Here is a 19,921-nt window from a genome sequence, read left to right on the forward strand (position 1 = left end):
TTTAAATTGCTGTTCTTTAAGGGTCACAAAATGGTCGATATAGGTGTCACTGCTAATTATCTCTGGTGAAGACCACTTTACTAAGTGGTATTCAGAGGCTTCCCTTAAACCAAAGGCTGTAAAATCAGGGAAGTAGCACATTAATGGGAAAGGCAGGGTGTTATGAAATAGAATGTGGATTGTTTGACTTTTTCATATGTACCAGTGCATTAGTGTGGTATTTATAATTCCCTTTGGTGAGGAGGTAGAGTGGATCTCATAGCTTCCGAAGGGGAAAGACAGAGCAGTTGCTAATGCTTGTAGGTATGTTGTGCTGGGAGACAGTATGAAAAATGAATGTAAGGCCCTGAATGGGGGAGGCAGTGCTGAAAACATGTCAGGCCACTTATGTGTAATTTTTTTTGAGAAGGAGGAAGAAGAGCAGGTAATAAACCTGATGGGAGGGAAAAAGCATGAACCTGATGTGACAAAACAGAGACCCAGCATAAAAGATTTTAGGAGATGATGACAACACATAAAATGAAGCAAAGAAAATCAAGTCAAGTATTTGCCTTCAGACTAGAGGAGATGACTAAGGGGAGATAGGGGTAATGTTGATATAGAGGAGGTTTCATCAGACTTGAACTTCTACTATCAGGTGTTCTGTCCTCCCATCAAGTACTAAAACCTCCAGTGAGCTTTTAAAAACAAAAGTTTTTTTTTTTTGATCTTCAAGTTTTATGGGGGTGAGGATTTCAGACTTTTTCTTTGCAATTAAGATGTGACATTGTCCCCCTCTCACATGAAAACCTGCTGGTTACTTTTTGTTAACTAAAGGACTTGTGCGGGGCCTTTAAGGAGAGTGAAATCCTAAGAGGACTGACTTTAAGGAGATTGACATTAGTCTATATGTGGCCAAGGCAAGGCACTCTAGGGGCCAAGGGATGTCAAAAATGAGTTTCATTGAATGGGAGTAATTTGTTTAGTATAGGCTGGGGTGATATTTTCAGAAAGGGTTCAAGACCCTCTGGAATATTTTACTCCCATCTTAGATGTGCTAGAAGGGAAAAAGGGGCAGTGTTTGCCTACAAGTCAGCGTGAAGGCCAGATGACAACAGCCTGTGGAAGAGAAGGTTTGAGAGATGCTGAAGTACTGTGGTGACAGGGCTGAGCAGACACTTAGAAGTACACAGAGATACAGAAATTCCTAGCTCATGGACCTGAAGGAATGGAGATGGAGAACACTGTCTCCTGATAGAGATGATGCAAGATGGTGGATTCCTGAACTTTTTTTCAAAGGACAGTTGGTTTGGATCAGAGCTAGAAGTTTTTGGTGCTAAGCTCTCACTTCTTCTCTTTTGTACCATGAGTGAAAGATAACAAGTCCTTTTTCAGTCCCAGTGAGTGTAAAAGAAATGCTGGCTTCAGACAGCATTTGCAGGTTTCTATCACTTCTTAAAAAAGGAAGAAAGAAAATCTAAATCTGTCAATTCTTGCTGTCTAATGCTGCTTCCTTCCTTCTTTCTGGAAGAAAAGAGGAAAGTGCCTACCTGGATATGTAGATAATGAGAGAGAAGTTACAGATCACCTGGTAACAGTCCTACAGAGCCTTGCTGCTCTTGTCACCCCAGTTATTTCCTGGGTACCCTGTCGGGTATGCAGGAATTTCGGAACAGAGGATCAGAGAAACCCACCTTCTGACTGGGAGCTGCCTAGAATGAGCAAGATGAGAAGTGCTAGCCAGTGTCCTTCTCTGTAATCCTGCTGCTGTTTTAAGATGAGACAGCTGAAATCGGGATTGCCAGACAGCTAATGCCTGAGGCAAATGTCTGAGGATTTGCTGCAGCTGGAGGACTGCAAGTGTAAAAGTCTCCTTTTCAGAATCCACTGCCTGGGCCCTACCTTCTGTGGCAGGTGCCTCCCGAGTCCTCTTCAGAGAACATGGCAAAATTTATTTATTTTAAGATGCCACTGCTGAGTGCAGGAACTGTGTATAGCTTAGAGCACTCATTTGAGGTGTGAGAGGTCTGAGTTAATTTCCTTTGTCAGCCTGGGGATACAAGTCTGCATCTTCCAACTGTCCGAGGAGTTGCCCTTGTTGCCAGGCTGAGATGAGGACTGGCATTCATATTTGCCTGCTGCTCAGAACTGAACCTCTTTTACAGCGAAAACCACAAGTTCTTGACACAAGCAAAAAAGCAGGTGAGGAGGAGGCTCTTGCACCGTAGCCCAGTAGCTAAGACCCACAGGGAGAGTGGAGAGTTACAGGTTCCAGCTCCTGCATATTTAAAGTGTGTACATTTTACAGTAAACAGACCATGGATAATAACCTGAAATAATTCTCATCCATGACTGCATTTTGTAACTGTTCCAGGTTGGCTAAATTACCATTATCAGGCTCCTTCACAGCATCTAAGCCCTGAGGTTTTGGATTCTAGTGTTTTTAAGGGAGGAGCTGGACATCTGACTGCTTAGGCTAGACTCCTTTGATCATGTGACGGGAACAGACAGGTCAGGTGGGCAGGCACTGTGGTCCACAGTTAGATGATGGAAATTAGACATTCTTTGGACAGCACCACAGTCTCCCAAAACATAAGAATTATTAGCTGTATACTTGGGGGAGGAGGTAAACAGTCATCTGTTTAGAAAGGCACTCAGGGGTAGTGAGTGTCCAGCATGCTCTTAGAATGAGTTAGTGAGCAGTGTTTTTCATACTGGAGGTCAAGAGTTTAATTATGGGAGGCAGTTTGGGTGAATGACTGAATTAATGGTATAATAAGGAGTGGGAGAAAGCAAAGTAAAACCAGTAGCCTTCATAACAAGGAAAGAGTTTATTTCCTAGGTGAAGCTATACAAAGGGCTCAAATACAAACTCTCCCACCTTGCAAAGACAGGCAATGTAAAATTGCGAGCTTTTCATTGACCTCAAACCCAGGAAGGAACCAACCAAAAATTGAGAGCTGGGTCAAATATCTAGGGATGAGTGTAAGTGTAGCACAAGGATGTAGGTACAGAATTAGAAAGGTCAAGACACAAAATAAGATGCAACTAGGAAGAGAAATTGAGAGCTACAGTAAATAATTTTTAGGATGTCAAAGTCTTTGCTTCACTTTCCCAAAAGGAACTAGCATGGTAGCTGGCTTGGTATAAAATGTGTCTTGACTAAAAATAATGTAACTGTTTGGACCCCTGTGTCATCCTCAAGTGAAAGTTGATACTGTGAGAACTCTTCTTTGTGTTGCTTGGCATTTATCCCACACCAGAATCTTGAATTTACTACTCGCATTTTGCCCCAACTAGTCCTAACCATGATTATTTACAATGCTGTCTCTGCCTGCTTTATGTTTTTCATATCTGACGCGCAATGTGCCTCCCAGAGGAGGTCTTTTAATCTCATCCCTCTTCACCCTCAAGCTGTGTAGAGTTTTCTCCAGTCAGTGCACAAAGAACCTACTGAGCTGCTACTTCCCCCAGCATCAGTAGGATTTTCCAACATAAATCTCTCATCTATCAATGGATTAACATACTTAAAATGCAACTCACTGAGTGGATTAAAGAGCTCAGGCATGGGTAATAAGATACAGTACCTTTCACAGCAGTAATGCCAATTCCGATCCACGCAGGATGGTAGTGACTGGGAGTTACTGCTTGGACTGCGTCGGCTGAGTATGGTCACAAACTCACATCATGGATTTCTCTGTGGGCAGGATGGGGAGCTCGTGAATGCAGTGAGCTATGCAAGCAGTGCCTTCCTGTTTCAGGGAGTAGAAAGATGTGCATCCAGATTTAACTTGGACAGTTTTTAAGATGTTTGCTAGAAAAGAAATGTGGTACAGTGGGACTTCTTGTTTTGTCTTTTTAAAGAAAAGGGATGATGGGGGGGGGGGGCAAAAATCCCAATATCATATTTATTATTCATAATTTTCTTCAGATATGAATAATGTTTTTAGTAGTATTTATAACTTCATTCAGTTCTGGAGCCCTGATTGGTGTCCTCTGATTATCTTCTTGGGACAGAACTAGTCTGCACACACATGGATTTTGTTCTGTTCTTAAAACTAACTCCTTCTCTTTTTTTTAGCATTTAAAAGCCTTTTTTGTATGTACCTGTCACAGTACTCAGCACAACCAACATTTTTTTTCTTTGAAAGTATATTGCTCCCATTACTCCCATAATGTGTTTGGACCCCCTTGAGAAGGGAGCAACTTGGAAAAATGAGTCATAGTTTATTTCCAGACCTTGAAGTGATGGGTATGTGATTATTTTCCCTTTGAATTTTTGAAACCATTTGTCAAAGAAAATAAGTTTTAGCCTCGATTAAAAAAGAAGCAATCATGTGGCAAAACACTTTAACACTTCAAGTACGGACCAGAGAAACCCGTATGAAAGGTCAGGTTTTTTGGTGATGTGTAGTGTCCTAAAATAGACTTCTGCATCTGGAATATACATCTGTTAAGTAGAGCAATTAGTGATTATATATTGGGTTGTTTTTAAAATAACTCAGATGTTTTTCTGCAAGGCTGTTACCAAGGTTATTGGTTGTGATGGTTCTTACTTCTATTTGTCTTCCCTTCTTCCCTGAAAACATAACCAAGGAAAATTTATAGCAGAAATTAGAACTTACTCAATAAACTAGTGCAATGCAACAGAGACTGTCTAGCATCATGACAGTTTTGAGCAAAAGAGAATCTCAGTCTCTTTCCTGTGCTAGTAATTAGCTCTCCTGCTTCAGCTGAAGTCCTGTTTCACACAATAGTTTTCTCATCTGTTCAAGTGTTTGCATGGATCCATGGATTTTGTAGCTGTCCTCATGGTAGCTATGTGAATGTTGACTTTTTTTGTTTCATGAGCTTCCTAAACTTCTACTCCCCACATGTAGTTTTAGTTCTTTGATTTTGAACTTGGGGAAATAAGGATTTGGTGTCTAGGGATGGGTATTTTAAAAAGGAGCCTTGAGCATGTAGAGAATGCAGGAGGAAAACCACAGTGTATGCAGGGCAGACCTGACAGCTGGTAGGAAGGTTTAGTGGGTGAGGGACCAAGGGTCCTGCATGCCCATGGCAGCACGGCAACCAGATCCAAACTAATTCTGTTGAACCCAGGATTCAAGGTGTAGTGACTGCATAGCCATCTCGAGAGTCAATGTGGTCTCTTCTAGGGCTGGAACTGTCTGAAAGGATGTGCCCTCAGCACAGTAAGGACATTGACCTGATGGAGCAAGTGCAGAAGATGGTTAGAGGGATGGAGCACATACGCTATGAGGAAAGGCTGAGAGAATTGGGATTGTTCAGCCTGGAAAAGAGGAGGCTTTGGGGTGACCTAATTGTGGCCTTCCAGTACCTGAAGGGAGCCTACAGGAAATATGGAGAGGGACTTCTTACAAGGGCATGTAGTGATAGGACAGATGGGGAGTGGATTCAAATTGAAAGAGAATAGGTTTAGATTGGATATTAGGAAAAAATCTTTACTGTGAGGGTGGTGAAGCACTGGAACAGGTTGCCCAGAGAAGTTGTGGATGCTCCATCCCTAGAAGTGTTCAAGGCCGGGTTGAGTGGGCCTCTGAGTAAACTGGTCTAGTGGAAGGTGTTGCTGCCCATAGCAGGGGGTTGGAACTAGAAGATCTTTAAGGACCCTTCCAACCCAAGCCGTTCTGTGATTCTGTGATTCTATGCATTCTTGTCTATGGCTGCCACTGTTTGCTGGTTTTAAGATGTTGGTCTGAGATAGGACCTATTGAACATTGTGTCAATGTTGAATGACTTACTGGAAAGTAAAAGCAAGTTTTCCACTCAGCATGTTTGACACTCAGCATGTTTGAATGCGAGAGCTCTGAAGTAAAATGAAACATGTCTTCTTGAGGATTGAAAGCCAGTGCTTTAGCTGTCTGTGAAGAAACTAAAGACTGTGAGCACATCTCAAAAGGTTTGAAGAAATAATCTGGTAAAAGCAGTTATGTCTTAAAAGACATCAGCAGCTCTCCTTTTCTACACTGGAGGTTGCTTTTTTAAATGGCCTGAGACCTCCCCAACTTTTCTTTCTCTTAATCCCGTTTTCTTCTGCTGTTCACTGTTCTGGTCCCATTGTATGCCCAAAGGCCTCTGTTCCCGACAGCATCTCTTGCAAATGTAATGGTTGCATAGTGTCAGATTTGGTGTGTAGTGTCAGGCCATTTGCTTGCTATTGCTGGTGAAGCCGGCAAAAGTAGTGTAAATTTACTCTGTTACACCCCTTGCTACTTTATGTTGTGCAGGTGTAGCTTAGGCACAGTGAAAGCAATGGGAGTTCTGAATGTTTCTTATTCCTTCTGCTTTGTCAGAGGTTCTCCTTGACTTTCCTTGTCTCCAGAAAGTGCAATAGAGATAAATTGAATAATGATTTTCCTGCCTTTATGGTTGTGGTTCCTTTTTCTGTTTCATTCTGTTTTGTTCTTCCTTCATCTCCAAAAAGGAAAACCTTCACAAAGCTCCAGAAACGCATGATGCTCATGTGCCATGTGTCTTGCGTCCCTGAATTATTGAGGCCGAGGAGCCACTACCATAAAATACTGGAAGTCAACATTTATATTTACAGTGGGTTTGCCACGGTTTTTTTCATTCAGTCTGGGTGGTGGCTGACAATTCTACAGGTTGGGTATGGCTCCTGGCCAGTTTTGCCTTCCTCTTTGTGTGGCAAAGTAAAATGATTCAGCTGGGTGCAGTCAGTAGGTGTCCTCAGGAATGAGTTTGCTAGGTATTAAAAAGAGTTAATAAGGAGTGTCTGAGGGCTAGACTGATAATTATATGAAGGTGTGAAAAGATGCAGAGAACGAAACTATTATTTGGCGTGTATATGTATCCTTAGGCAGCTAAGTGCCTGTATTCCCATTTGCACTGAATTTGCTGTTAGTCCGTGGAGGTCAGTGTCTTCATTGCCTGAATTAGAAACAGGACTTTTTTTTGTAGCTTTCTCACTACTTCTGAGGTGGCAGCGACAAAAATCTTCTAGTCATGTGTGTAGCACATATTTGGGCTGGTTGTAATAACCCTGTTAGGACGGTGGTTCGTCATCTTGGTAGTTAACAGTAGGTTGAAGTAGGTATTTTTAACTTAAAGTGCTTTTAAGAAAGGAAGGCAGGAACAGCACCTACAGTTATTGTTGCATTCTTATTATTAAAAATGATGTTATTATTTTGTGATACACTCAATGGTTATGGGGTTTTATATTTTATTAGTCATCAGTAAGATAGCTGCATATCTTCCAGTGGTATGCTGTTAATGTGCCAAGCAAATGCCATGGTTGGTTCATTTTTTCTCTCCTGCTCTCAAGAGAGGAAGTTGTGTGGTGCAGCATTTTGTTCTGATGAATGTAGAAATGAGTGTGCACCCTGCAGTCGTTGGTAATGGCAAAGGTGAGAGCAAAGCACATTTTGCCTTTGGAGTGGAAACTGGTGATGTCTGTGGGAGGCCTTGTTCCAGAGGGGAATCTTACCTCAGTCTTGTACCTGTCTCAGTAAAACTGTACCAGCTGCACATGGCAGCTTGCCCTTCACCACAGGCAGCTGCATAGCTGCACAGCACCAGGGAACAGAACTGTGAACTTCTCAGGTCACTTCTAAGTGACCTTCTAAGGAGCTTGGATTGAGGCAGTTTGAGGGTAGAGATAATGACCTAAGAGAGAGAACACTTATATTGCTGTGCTTGGGGCCTGTTCTAGGTATTGTGAAGTTTCTTGTGAAACATTTCTTATGCCAGAGTCCAGTATCCAATTGTGGATGCCCCATCCCTTAATATCCAGATCTGGATCTTAGTATCCAGAGTCCTTCATATTTTATACATGAAGGTATTTTCAAAATGCTTCCTTTTAAAAAGTTATTTTTATAAATATTTTGTTGGTTTGCAAGACTTCGTTTTATTGTTTCCTTATTGAACACTCCCCAAAAAATGTTTTTGAAATCAAGACTCTTTATTTTTCTTGTTGTTTTTGTGTTTGATTTTTTTTTGGTGAGAGTGTTTGGATGGTTGGTTTGGTTTTATTTTTTTAATTATTTCCCTCATTTTCTACCATGCTCTATGGCCAAAGACTGACTGTGGCTCCCTCATGCTTCCCTGTTCTTAATTCCACCTGATTAACTTTGAGTTGGTTGAGAAAACATGTTTGATTCTTCTTCCATTCCTATTCTGTTGCAGATTTTGACTTGAACTATTTTTGGCATTGGAGCAAGTTTACAGACTATCTGCAGTGTGTCCTCACCTTCACTGGTGTGACTGGTTACATCACTTACCTCTGGCTGGACTCATCTCTCTTTGTGGAGACGCTGGGCTTCCTTGCAGTGTTCACCGAGGCCATGCTGGGTGTTCCCCAGCTCTACCGCAACTACCAGAACAGATCTACAGAAGGAATGAGGTATGGTGTTTGTCTTACATAGCAAGTAAGTGTGTGTGTGTGTGTGTTCGTGTAGGTTATCTGTGTAGTGTTGGAATACTTCTCCAGGAAGGCCAATGTCATGTCTCTTATTTTTACTTGAAAATATGGCAACTGTCAGAGTAGACACTGTCACTAGGAGCTGGTGCAGCACTGCTGAAGGCAGTGGGAGCTCCCTTACAGCTCTGAGGTCTGACCCATTATCCAAGTCCAGCTGGACAGTTCCAAGGTGAAACAGGTTTTAGTGAAATAAACATGTGAAACTACCACTGTTGCCATTAGCAACACATTGCAGTTCAAGCCGTGCTACACTGGCAATTAGAAATGGACTAAAGAGATCATGCATATCAAAAGTAATACAGAGGATGAAAATATTTTGAGCCTGCAGCAAATAACTGTCAGTGTAACTCATATATTAGCTCGTCACTTTTTGTCACATATCTACTCATCACTTTTTCATAATCCCTTATTACATTTGTAGCAAATAACATGAGTATTTATTTTTGTGTCAGAGCCTGAAACTGACATTTAAGAAAGCTCTAATAAGACATTTACAGTCATTACTAGGAAACCCTTTATAAAAAAGTGTGGGACAGAAAACTTTAATCTTATGCCCACTCTTGGAGTGTTAAATTAGATTATCTTTTCATACTGTTTACTGGATAACTCAGTGATAACACTAAGATTTCCAAATTGCAAAGGCAACTTGTAAAGTTTTTTGAGGGAGAAAACCTTCACTGTGGTACGTATATAAGTGCACTGTGTAGAAAAAGTACAACAGCAAGTTCACACCCAAACCAAAGCAATTTTGTCCTCTGTTCACATCGTTCCCTTTACTTGTTTAGCTTGAGCATGCTTGTACTAGCTGTTTGAAGTTTTTTTCTAGCTTGAAATGTTGTTGAGGGAATGGTCAGAAATTTACTTTGATGCTTAAAGCATTTTCTGAGTGGGAGTCCCTTTGGTACAGAATGAGTCAGGATTTACTTCCAAAATATTGGGGTATATTTCATAAACACACTGCCTTGGAAAATTCTGTTCCTGTGATATCCAGAAGGCACCTTACCTACTAGACCGTCTTTATGCTCTGGTTTGACTTTTCCTTTTCTATTTTTCATCAGTGAATCATAATGCCATATTATGATAACCACTGCCAGGTAGTGGTTTGCTTTTCCTTAACTGCTTTCTGGGGACCTGAGTTTCAGTTTTCCAATTTCCTGTATATGCTACTTAGCAAAAGGAGAAAAAAAGCCCTTGTTCTTCAGAACAACAGTTTCTTTGTAAAGCATTAAGCATAGAATTGCAGAATTCTCATCTAAAACTGTTTGGCAGGAGTGCTGTGTTTAGTCAAGATAAAATAGCATAAAAGCTTGTGTTCCCTTGCTGTTGAACGGAACCAGGTCAAGGATAGCCACCCTCCTTATCGGTTGTGCCCAGAGGTTTTCCAGAGTGCATTCCCCTCTCCGATTCTACTCCTGACACAGTACTTCCTGTGGCATTGGACATCGATGAGCCTGGGGACTTATGGGACAATACACAGGTCTATGCTGATGTACTGCAGTTGGAGTATGTTCATGCAAATGCAGATGCAAATGTTAGTGCTATTCCTTTTTTTCAGACAAAATTGCAGTTTTATATATGTTGCAGGTACCACATACATTTTCTAGTCCCGTGCAAATGTTAATTGACTAGATTGTCTTTAAGCATTACTGGGCTATTCCTGCTGTGAGAGTGAGTGATTTCTGCTGGTGTATTGCCTTCTGTTGAAGGAGCTGTTGGAAAAACTTCCTCTGAACTTCTCTTCCTGTGTCTGCTTCTCTGTCTAAAAGCACATCAGAGAAGACACCCCAGTCACGGAAGCACTGAGGGAGCATGTAACAGTCCAACCAGGCTACTCTTAGGACTAAGTTTGTGAACTTGCATGGCTGTTTACCAGATGGAGACTAGCTGATGGCCACTGCTCTGTGCAGTTATTTACTGCTCAGTGCCCAAATAAGATGTATGTGGATGGTTACACTGTCAGAAGCAATCACACTGGGGATCCTCTGCCCATCAGCTGGGCCAAAATGGCTGGCTGCCAGCCATGCTCTTAGCAAGCCTCAGTGGCAACGTAAAAGAGATGAGTTTCAAGTGTCTGTGTGACTTTAAACGTAATGGGGAGAGCAATGAGAATTAAGCTGCTGTATTTAATGACCTTTTGGACAAACATCACATCCTGGTTGGAGGTGGTAACTTCTTAAACCACAGTAATTCTGTCACTTGTGGTGCACGAGTGGGGTCTGTGTCCCTGATAAAGATCACAGCCTTTATTACTGCCAGAGAAGGGGCTGTTTGAAGGTCCTCATGGCTTGGCTTAGAAAAGCAGTAACGTGCATCTGTCTCTGAGCTGGGACAGAATGGGACAAAGCAGCTGATATGTTAAGTCTATTTAGCAAATAATTCCTTTAATAAATGTAAACTTACAGAAATGGAGAATAAGGTTACAATAGGTGGCCACATCTGATCAGAGCTCCTCATATCTTATTTTTATGTATGTCTTCATTTCTCCCTTCTCTCATTTTCCCTCTTTTTGTACCAATATGGGTACTAGGTCCTGTAGCATCCTACCCTGTTCTGAGAGAGTGGAGGCCAAAGGAGAAGTTGGAAAGAGATGGAAACAATAAAATCAGAAAGGGGATGCACGCTGAGTAACAACTTTTGTAGAGGGAAGATCATATAGTATGTACTGGTGGGCTGATGATTGATAGGCGGAAATTTTCCTATGATTAAGTAAACAACTAAGCTAGTCAAAGGAACAGAAATTTTCATTATGTTCTCTTTGACAATTCACCTGATTACCTTTGGAATTAGTACTTTATGGAAACTTAGAGCTCTGTTCAAGTGTTTAAGTACTTTTTAAAAGTTGCAACCGAAATAGTATAGTCATAGTTCTATAAATTATGGTATTAACCTTGACGGAAGGGCTTTTGTAATGAATTGTGTTAATACCTATCAAAGAAATAATCACTTAATCTTCATTTCTGTTCAAGAACTAAACTAGTTCTGTCAAGTCACCTAGTAAAAGAGTAATTTAATGACTTTAATTATTGGGGTAGATTAGAATTATGATTATGTTGGAAAAAAGACAAAAGCAGCTTCAAAGTTTAAGAGCTTTAGAATATAGGAGGCATCCTGTTATATGAGAAAAAAAGGCATTATGAGGTTAAAAAATTGCTCATTACTTGTAAATTTTCTTTATATTATGTAGTAAAATATTTCAAAATTTGACACATCCCCTCTCCCATCTTTCAGGAGTCACAGATGCTGACTTTGCTACAGCTGGAGTCTGATGCTCCTCGTATTACTAACTGCTTTTGCTTTGTGACAAAAAACTTACAAGAATTTATTCTGTCATTTTAGCTTTGTGTCCTCACTCCTTCTAAGATACTTGAGTCCCAGTCACTTTCTCTTTCTAATAAACTGCAGTCATGAGAAAAGGTAGTGTTTAACATGAGGCAGTGGAGAGGGTAAGAAGGTTGGCTCTGAATCTGGCAGCAGCATTGCTGCACACAGCGGTCAGTGCACACCTGCTGGTCAGTGCATTGGGAAAGTCACATCCTTGTGAGGACAACAGCTTTTGTGGAGCTCCTGTATTGGGGGGTGTGTGCTTTTTATGCAGGGGTGGCAGAGCCTCTGAGGGAGACTTGGGCTCATGCAGACCATGTTATGATGTACTCATCATAATCCCAACAGGCCTCCTTCCACCAAAGGAGGAGGATGGAAGTTGTTGTTCTGTAAGTCTGTGACCAAGCTGTAGGTGTGTGGTCCTACACAAAGATGAGTTAACCCTGGGACTGCACAAGGGTCCATTTGCTCCAGGACAGTTTGTTATATTGCATTCCTGTCTGCTGCCCTACCCTGCTCCAGAAAAAAATAACTTCATTGAAAGTTTTTTGCAAAAGCTTGTCAGAGTCACCTGGCAGTAACCTTTTGGACTGCTAGCTGCTGCTCCAACCCAATAGAGCAGTGGTTTCTTTTCAGTCACTGCCTGGAGTTCAGAGCTGCTGCATGGCAGAATCTTCTCAGGTCTAAGAAAGAGGTCTGGCAGTAGGCCTGAGCTGGGCTGCATATCTTGAAGTTTCAGAAGTCCATTGGATGTGCTCATCAATTGTTAGTTTGGAAACGTAGGTTCAATAAAGTGAGGTCCTTTTACAGCAGTTGTTGAGGTCCTGATGTCTGCTGTTGTCTCTTCTCTGACTGCACTCTGGGCACGAGATGGGCACTTGCTGTGCTTGACTCAGGGCTGCATGTGCAGCTACAGGGTCATAAGGATGCAGCTAGGGAAGGGCTGTGTCATTCCTCTGCGAGCTGTTTTCCATGTCTCTCTTCTAGCTCATGGACTGTTTTCAGTCTGCTTGAAAGGAACTTCCTTTCTGCACAACTTTCACTGTCATGTTTGTTTGATGTTGGGTCAGAGGCTCAAAATTTCACTGCCTGGAGACAGCACAATCAGTGACTCTGCTTGTGTGTTGATAGGAGCCTGTCTTGAGAAATCCAGCCTGAAAAGGCTGAATGAGGATAATCAGTATTTAATTCAATCAGGTTATTGTGCTATGAAATAAAGAAAATATTAATTTACTTCCTCCTGTGGCAGTACTGGGTCAGTCACACTGATTATTCTGTTTTAAAAAGCACAAATCACTAAAGGAGAAACAATCAGCATTTTTTGTCTCAGAAGCTGCTGGAGTCCAGAGTTGCGAATTTTAAGAATGCTTTTTCCATTCAGAAATGTTTTACAAAGTGCACTGCCACTGTGAGCTAGTTCTGAGAAAGTGTTTATCTGAAATGTGTCCAGTGAAATGAGTGTGGCGTAAAGAAGTTTGAAAGAAATAAATTATATTAAATGTATTCTATTATACATCTGTATTTAATATAGTATTTCCTCTTTCCCCTCTATAGATAATATTAAAAATACTAGAAGACAGTATTTCTTAGGGAGACAAAATTTTGTTGTGGGGGTCTTTTATTTAAGTACTGCTCTGCAGCTTTTTCCTTTATGACACATGCAGCTCTTTATATCATTTTTTAGAGAAACTTTTGACTTCTGAGAACAGTGTTTGTTCCAGAGAAAAATCCTGGCTTTATTCAAACGCTGCGAAGATTAATGAAAGCTGCTAGATTTTTCTGCCTCTGTTGAATTAGCCAGGTGCTGTGGTGAACAGATGTAAAAGGCTTTAGTCAGGAGTGACTAACCAATGTCTGGCCACCTCCTCTAGTGAGATTTGAGGTTTAAGGAGATTGGGCAAGTGCTCTAAAAATGCCACTGCTGTGGTTTCTTGGGATTTTTTAGCCTCAGGGAATTTTTTATTTGTGAATAAGTAAAACAGCTCCAGTGAGTTACTTCTTTGGAGTAATACTATTTAAAAGAAAACAAACCCCTCAGCTAGAGAGAAGTAACTAGAGTTGTGGATGTTTCTGCTCAGGCACCAACTATGCATTAGCTTAAGAATAAATTTAGTTCCATTGAAAAGAGGTGTTAAGAGACAATCCACATCTGTTGCGGCAACTTTGTTACCTATATGTGCTGCTTTGGGGAGGTTCAGTAAAGGACTGAGAGAAAATAACTGGAAAAGGACTTTAAAAATGCTAAAAAGAAGGAAAGTTAAAAGAGGATGTTGCAGATAATGGCAGTATTGAATGGTATGGGTTTTTTCCTCAGAAATTGCATGGATCAGACCAAAAGAAATAGGAGTAGGGATAATGGATGCCTATGTGAGAGATTTCTTTTTCTGAGTATGCCACATACACAAAACAGACAGTAGAGTGGTGATCTGAGTTAGTGGTACATTGTGTCCAGTCTGGACATCAAGGAAGATGCTGAATAGAGAGAGTCTGTTTCTCTCAGACTTTGGAGTTGTAGCCTCCAGGTGCTGATTAAACAGTGTCTACTGTTAAAATAGCAGCTGTTTTATATATTAAACACACAAAACAGAGAAGGTGGAAGAAGGGGATTGGACTTGAGGGCCATTTTAGTTAAAAACAAAGAAACAAACAAAAACCTGCCAAAATAGCTTTGTGGATTCAGATCATCTGACCCAATAAGAAGCAGATTTTCACTGCAGAAAGCATTGTGTAGACAATCATAAGGGACTAATTTATAAAAGCGAAAGTAGTTCTCAAGGGACTAATTAGGAACTAAAAGGTAAATCTGGGACCCTGGCAAATAGAAAAATCAAGGTCTTAAGCGTGAGCCAGAATGTAATGGGTAAATGTAAAGTTATTAGCACTACTTAAAAGGGGTTTGTACTTTACATTGTATGGCCCATTACTTCCTTTCACTGCTTTCCCTATTGAACTAAGTTAATGAAAACTGTCTGTCACTGTGCTTACAAATTGCCTGTTTTAAACTGTACTTATCATTTACATTCCTGTCTGCTGTGATTGTCTTTTTTTGTCTTCCTAAATACTCTTTCTTTCTACTCAGATCCTCAGTTTTATCTGTGGGTCTACAAAAATTGTTGTCATTGCTTCTGAGGCTCCAGGCAGCATTCATACAATTTTTCGGGGAAGTTATACTTATTTCATCGTTTTGCTTTGATGACATTTCCTTTTCCCACTACTGTGGCACTAATTAGCTGCTTGATATTGTCCTTTATTGTAGCCTTTATATAAGATATTCTGAGGTTTCTCATTTCTGGACTTTGCATACACATGCAAGTTTGCAAGAGTTTGGGGAGTAGTTAGTAAACAATTTTCATGACTGGATGGACCAGGTTTTTGTACAACTGTAAGGCTTAACTGCTAACAGCTTCTCTTCTCTCTTAACCTTTTCATTAGTGGTTCTAATAGACACCAGGAAGATCAGATTCCATTCCTGAATCTGCCTGTTTCAAAGTTAAGAGACTGAAGAAAGTAGTCTGTAGTCCTCAGAAGATTTCTAGTTTCTTCTCCCTTGGAGGTGTTACTACATCAGGAAAGTAAACAAACTTGGTGTCAGTGCACTCAGGATGAGCACAGTCTGTTAGTATGTGAACAGATAGACTGAAACAATCTTGTTCTGATCCCAGGAAGCAAATGGATTCTCTCCTCTTTTTCAGACCCTCTTTTCACTTACAGCAGACTGTGACTGATGCCCCAGGTTCAAGGACCTGCGCTTTCTGCTTGACTTTCTGCTGATATGTGGCCTCTGGGTTGCTCTGCTGGGGTCAGCACTTCATTCACCTCTCTGCTCACCTGCTGTGTCTCCCCAGAGCTGTTCTCTCAAGACCTGGAACAGCACAGCATGAAGCTCCAAAAACAGTTCTTTGTGCCCTGTGCACTCAACACATCTGAGAATTTCAGGAACTGAAGGAAGAGGCAGGTGGAAAAATCCAGGAGGGAGACCTTCCTTCCCTCACTCTCACAGCACTTCTGACAGTGTGAGCAGCAGTATCTACTTCCCTTAAGCATCCCTAAGATTGTAGCACAGTGTGGACTGCTAAAGCTCTTGCACATATTTGAACCTCTTTCTCATTTCTCTTCCCTTGGCACCTCATCTCATCAGTTCAAAAAATAAATTCAAAGCCAATGACTTCAAACTAAAAGCATTCATCTTTTACAAATAGTTCAAGGGTTCTGTACAGTAATGGGAATAAAGCTCTGCCAGCATGTTTAATGAGTGCTCTCTTCAGCTGGTGCTTTTCTCTGTGCCCTAAAAATCTGAATTAGAAGAGAAAATTTGTTGTACTTTTGTTGCAAAGCCATTCCATTAAGATTAGGCACTCCGTTTTTTGCTGGCAATTAAGTGTCATGCCAGGTATTTTGGATGGTCAAGGCACAAAAGGTCGGAGTTGAGCTTGTCTTGAAGGCACCTGAGAGATGAAAGTTTTCTAAAAATGTCTTTTTCCTCTGTTACCTAACAAATTTGGGAACAAAAGTGCCTCAATTCTTGAAATTCCAGTACCTGCTTTGTTTTGCCAAAATTCATGACAACCAGTTGTGTAAGTGGGATAAGGTACCTGCTTATGTGGTTGCAGAGTTGTCTCCCTCAGTGCAGTAGGACTGAGTGGGATTAGAAATTTGGAATGGAAGTAAACTGAGGTTTGAGTTTGAAGAAATGTAGGTTGAGATGCAAGGATGCAAATATCCATAATGGTAATACTGACTGTGATGAAGATCTGAAAATGAGCAGAGTCGTGAGTAATTTAAGTACTTAATAGATGAAACAGAACAGCAGGAGAAAGAGATTGAAGGACCTTAGGACAGAAAGTGACTTTGCAGTTTGGTCCAGAAAGACTAGTAGGAAGAATCGGATAGAAAATGGGAGTGTTGGGCAGACATGGGGGGGTCAGCTACAGAGATTTTCTGTTTCAGGTGTGACCTGTAATGGTGCATTTGGTCCCCTGCTCCTCAGACATAGAGGAACAAGGAAAAAGAAGAATAGGAAGTGCAGAGACTGACATACTGAGTATCTGCCCAGAAACTGAGACAGGGGAGGAAGTGCTTGTAGCATTCTTGAGTGGGATGTAGAAAGAAATAAAACTTGATGTCAGAAAAAACTGTTTCAACAAGGCTCAAAGGCAGGGTTTTAATTTGTTCTGGGGAGGATGGCTGGGAATGATATATGTTCACATCACATAAGGGAATGGAATTATATGCCAAGCCAGATGTCCTGGCATTGTCAGGCAAGCTTTCAGGATAGTTGCAGAAGCCTTGTCCCTTCAGATACCAAGTCTTGTATTAGAGAATTTCCTAGAACAGGTTTCATAGTGTGCAAAGGGGCAGATTGCAAGAGTTTGGCAATGAAGATAAGCTAGGGGATGTCTGTCCTTGTCAAACTGCAAAGACCCTGCTTGGGTTGAAATTTTAAGATTTGTTTCATGCCACTGTGTGTGGGACGTGATTGTGATGCTTTTATTTCCTCCCTACAGCGTTTGGTTCTGTCTACAGCATGGCTTTAAAGCACTTTAAAGTTCTGCAACCACTGTGGGTCAGTGGTAATACTGCTTGTGGGAAGTGGCTCAGAAAGGGTTGGTTTATGGTGGCACCTGCTGATAAAGCACAGCCTTCCAGCTGGGCCTTGCTTTGAGAAACAGCACACAGGTGTGTGCTGTGTCACTGTCACCATTAACTTAACTCTGTACCTCTGTGTGCACATGTGTATGTGGAAGGAAAAGGGAAAACCTGGAATTTCATATGAAGAATTAATTAGCTGCTAACATTCGTTTAGGACTTGCAAGGGGTTATTTCATAGAATCGGTGAGGGTGGAAAAGACCTCTAAGATCACCAAGTCTAACTGTTAACCTGACACTGCCAGGTCCACCATTATTTCCTTATAATGCTAAGGTGTTTTGGAGAAGAATACAAGCTTTGTTTCTTGCAAAAATCTTAACCTTATTTCCAGGCAGTAAACTGACTGGGAGGCAGGACTTTGTTCCTGAGTGATCGCTCTTATTTTACACACTAGTGTGTTTGGGGTTTTCATTTCTCCAGTGTTTTCTTAGAATGTAAGGAGCATTTTACTAACTGAAGGATGTGATTTTTCATGAAAAGTGATGACTGCAATATCATTAAGTTTTGTCCTTGGGGGTACTGTCTTTGAAGACAACTGAACACTAGTCATCTAGAACAAGGTAAATGCTAGAGCTGGGGCTGCTATCTTGTGTGTGTTGACCAAAGTGATAATTGCAGTTATTGAATTGGAATACTGGAAGTATGCTCAGGCTGTGTACTGGTTACCATATGAAGGGAAAATGCACTCAAATTACCTCACGTTAAGTTGGATGAAGAGCCTGATGATTTCTTTGTTGTTTAGGGCAGAAAGGAAGATTTAAAAGAGTTGATTTGAGCCTTGGCATACACAGCTGTGCTGAAGCAAAGCTCTATTCTATCACGTCTTTTTATTACCTTTCAAATCGAATGTGTCCCAAGTTATTTAGAACAAGAGAAGGAAATACACTGAATAGTGTTACATGGGGGCATTATGTTGCCATCTCTTGGCATTGGCCCTGCAGGACATAGCAGTGATGTCCCTCCTGGCAGCAGGCAGGCTGCAAAAGCTGGGATGTGGAGGGCCAATTCACCCAGCAGGGAAGCAAGCCATGGTAAGGAGTGCTGCTTCCTGGGATTTGCTTCCAGCCAGCTGCATGGCAACAAGGGCATGGGGATGGTCCTTTTACCACCCACTTTTCAGTGCATGGGCTGTGCCAAGTGGCTGGAGAGAAGATGGGCAGCATGAGAGCATCTAGAGCAGCATGAACCAACAGCTGTGCCTACAGCTCCACTGATGGTAGTGCCTTGAGTGGGAAGTGAGAGACAGGGAAGGGGGGACAGATCCTCAACAACAACTTCATGAGTGAGATTGAAGGGTGATGTAGTGTAGGTGTGGTCTGCACATTTTCATTAAATTGACACTACCAAGTGCATTGGCAGCTGACTGTATTACTGCGAGCAGTGCAGGGCATGATTTGCTGCCCTGGCACTTGAGGAAAGCCCCTCCCTGCCATGGCAGCAGGTCTCTCAGCTTCCCAGTCCACCAGCAGCAGAAGCAGAGCCTGACTGATCCATGATTGTACCATATGTCTGAGCAGACCTGAGCTTAACAGTCTGGCCAGCATCCATGTCTCCTGGTAGGAAGGGCACTGGTGTGATTTGTGGTTCAAGTCTTTCCTCTGATCTGCAAAAGAGATTTATTTTCACACCTGCTTCATGGAACTTGGGGCGTTCAAGAACTTTGGGTGTTTTAAGCTGCTGCCCTTCTTTCAGCAGCATAAGTTGTAGAGTACTAGAAATACTTTGTAGCTGTTAAGGTGTACCAGTTTTTGGACCCATACAAACTAAACTTTAGGTATAGGTGCTTGAAATAGCCAGAGGCCATACCAGTGATCCTGGACTATCCACCAACCCCTGTGTGGCATGTCTTATAGTTTCCCCTTGACTATCCTTTCACAGACATGTTCTCACAAATACTGGGGTTTGGATGGGTATGCTACATGGGGTCAAAATGTGTGACACGCTGCCACTCTTGGGAGTTTAGAAGACAGATATTCATGAGGAGAAATAATTGGCAAATACCCGCATACCCTATTTTTCCATGACACTTTGTTGTTAAATTACATCTTTTTGGGTTTGTTTGCCTCATGATGTTGCAGAGTGAAATCCTCCATTTCGTCTTTCCTCGGTGATGTGTACAGTCCCTGAAAATGACAGAAACTTTCAGATAGTTTGCTCTTGGATTGCAACCCACTGTGGTATCCATTCTTCATGGATAACAACTGTTTTAGCTTGGTTACAGAGGTCCAGAATAAATGCTGGATCTCTCTTCCTGCATGCTCTTCTTAACTCCTGCTAGTATCATGGGGCTGGACAAATGTCTTTCTCTTGAGGTGGTTGGTGCTGCTCCAGCCTCAGAGGAATTGTTGAGAAGTGAGGTAAGGCACCCACACTGAGTAGAGCACGTAGGACTTGTGAACAGTTTCATGCTTGGATTCCCAGCTGGCTTTGCAGTATTTAAAACAAGATCTATGCTTGTGCACACAGAAAGACTTGCCTTTGGGTTTCCAGATTTTTAAGCTTCAGACAATTTG

General features: G+C 41.6%; 1 protein-coding gene across 4 annotated transcripts in view; it reads left to right on the forward strand.

Moving 5' to 3' along the window:
• Positions 1–19,921, forward strand: part of SLC66A2 (solute carrier family 66 member 2) — a 73,491-nt gene that overhangs the window by 44,336 nt on the left and 9,234 nt on the right. For all 4 annotated transcript variants that reach the window (XM_051798930.1, XM_051798932.1, XM_051798933.1 and 1 more), the window contains one exon: positions 8,146–8,362. In XM_051798930.1, coding sequence (XP_051654890.1) covers positions 8,146–8,362 — 217 coding nt within the window. The remainder of the gene's footprint in view (positions 1–8,145; positions 8,363–19,921) is intronic.

This window comes from Manacus candei, unplaced genomic scaffold, assembly GCF_025592945.1.
Source record: "Manacus candei isolate 608988 ecotype Guabito, Panama unplaced genomic scaffold, ASM2559294v1 h1tg000049l, whole genome shotgun sequence".
Classification (NCBI taxonomy): domain Eukaryota; kingdom Metazoa; phylum Chordata; class Aves; order Passeriformes; family Pipridae; genus Manacus; species Manacus candei.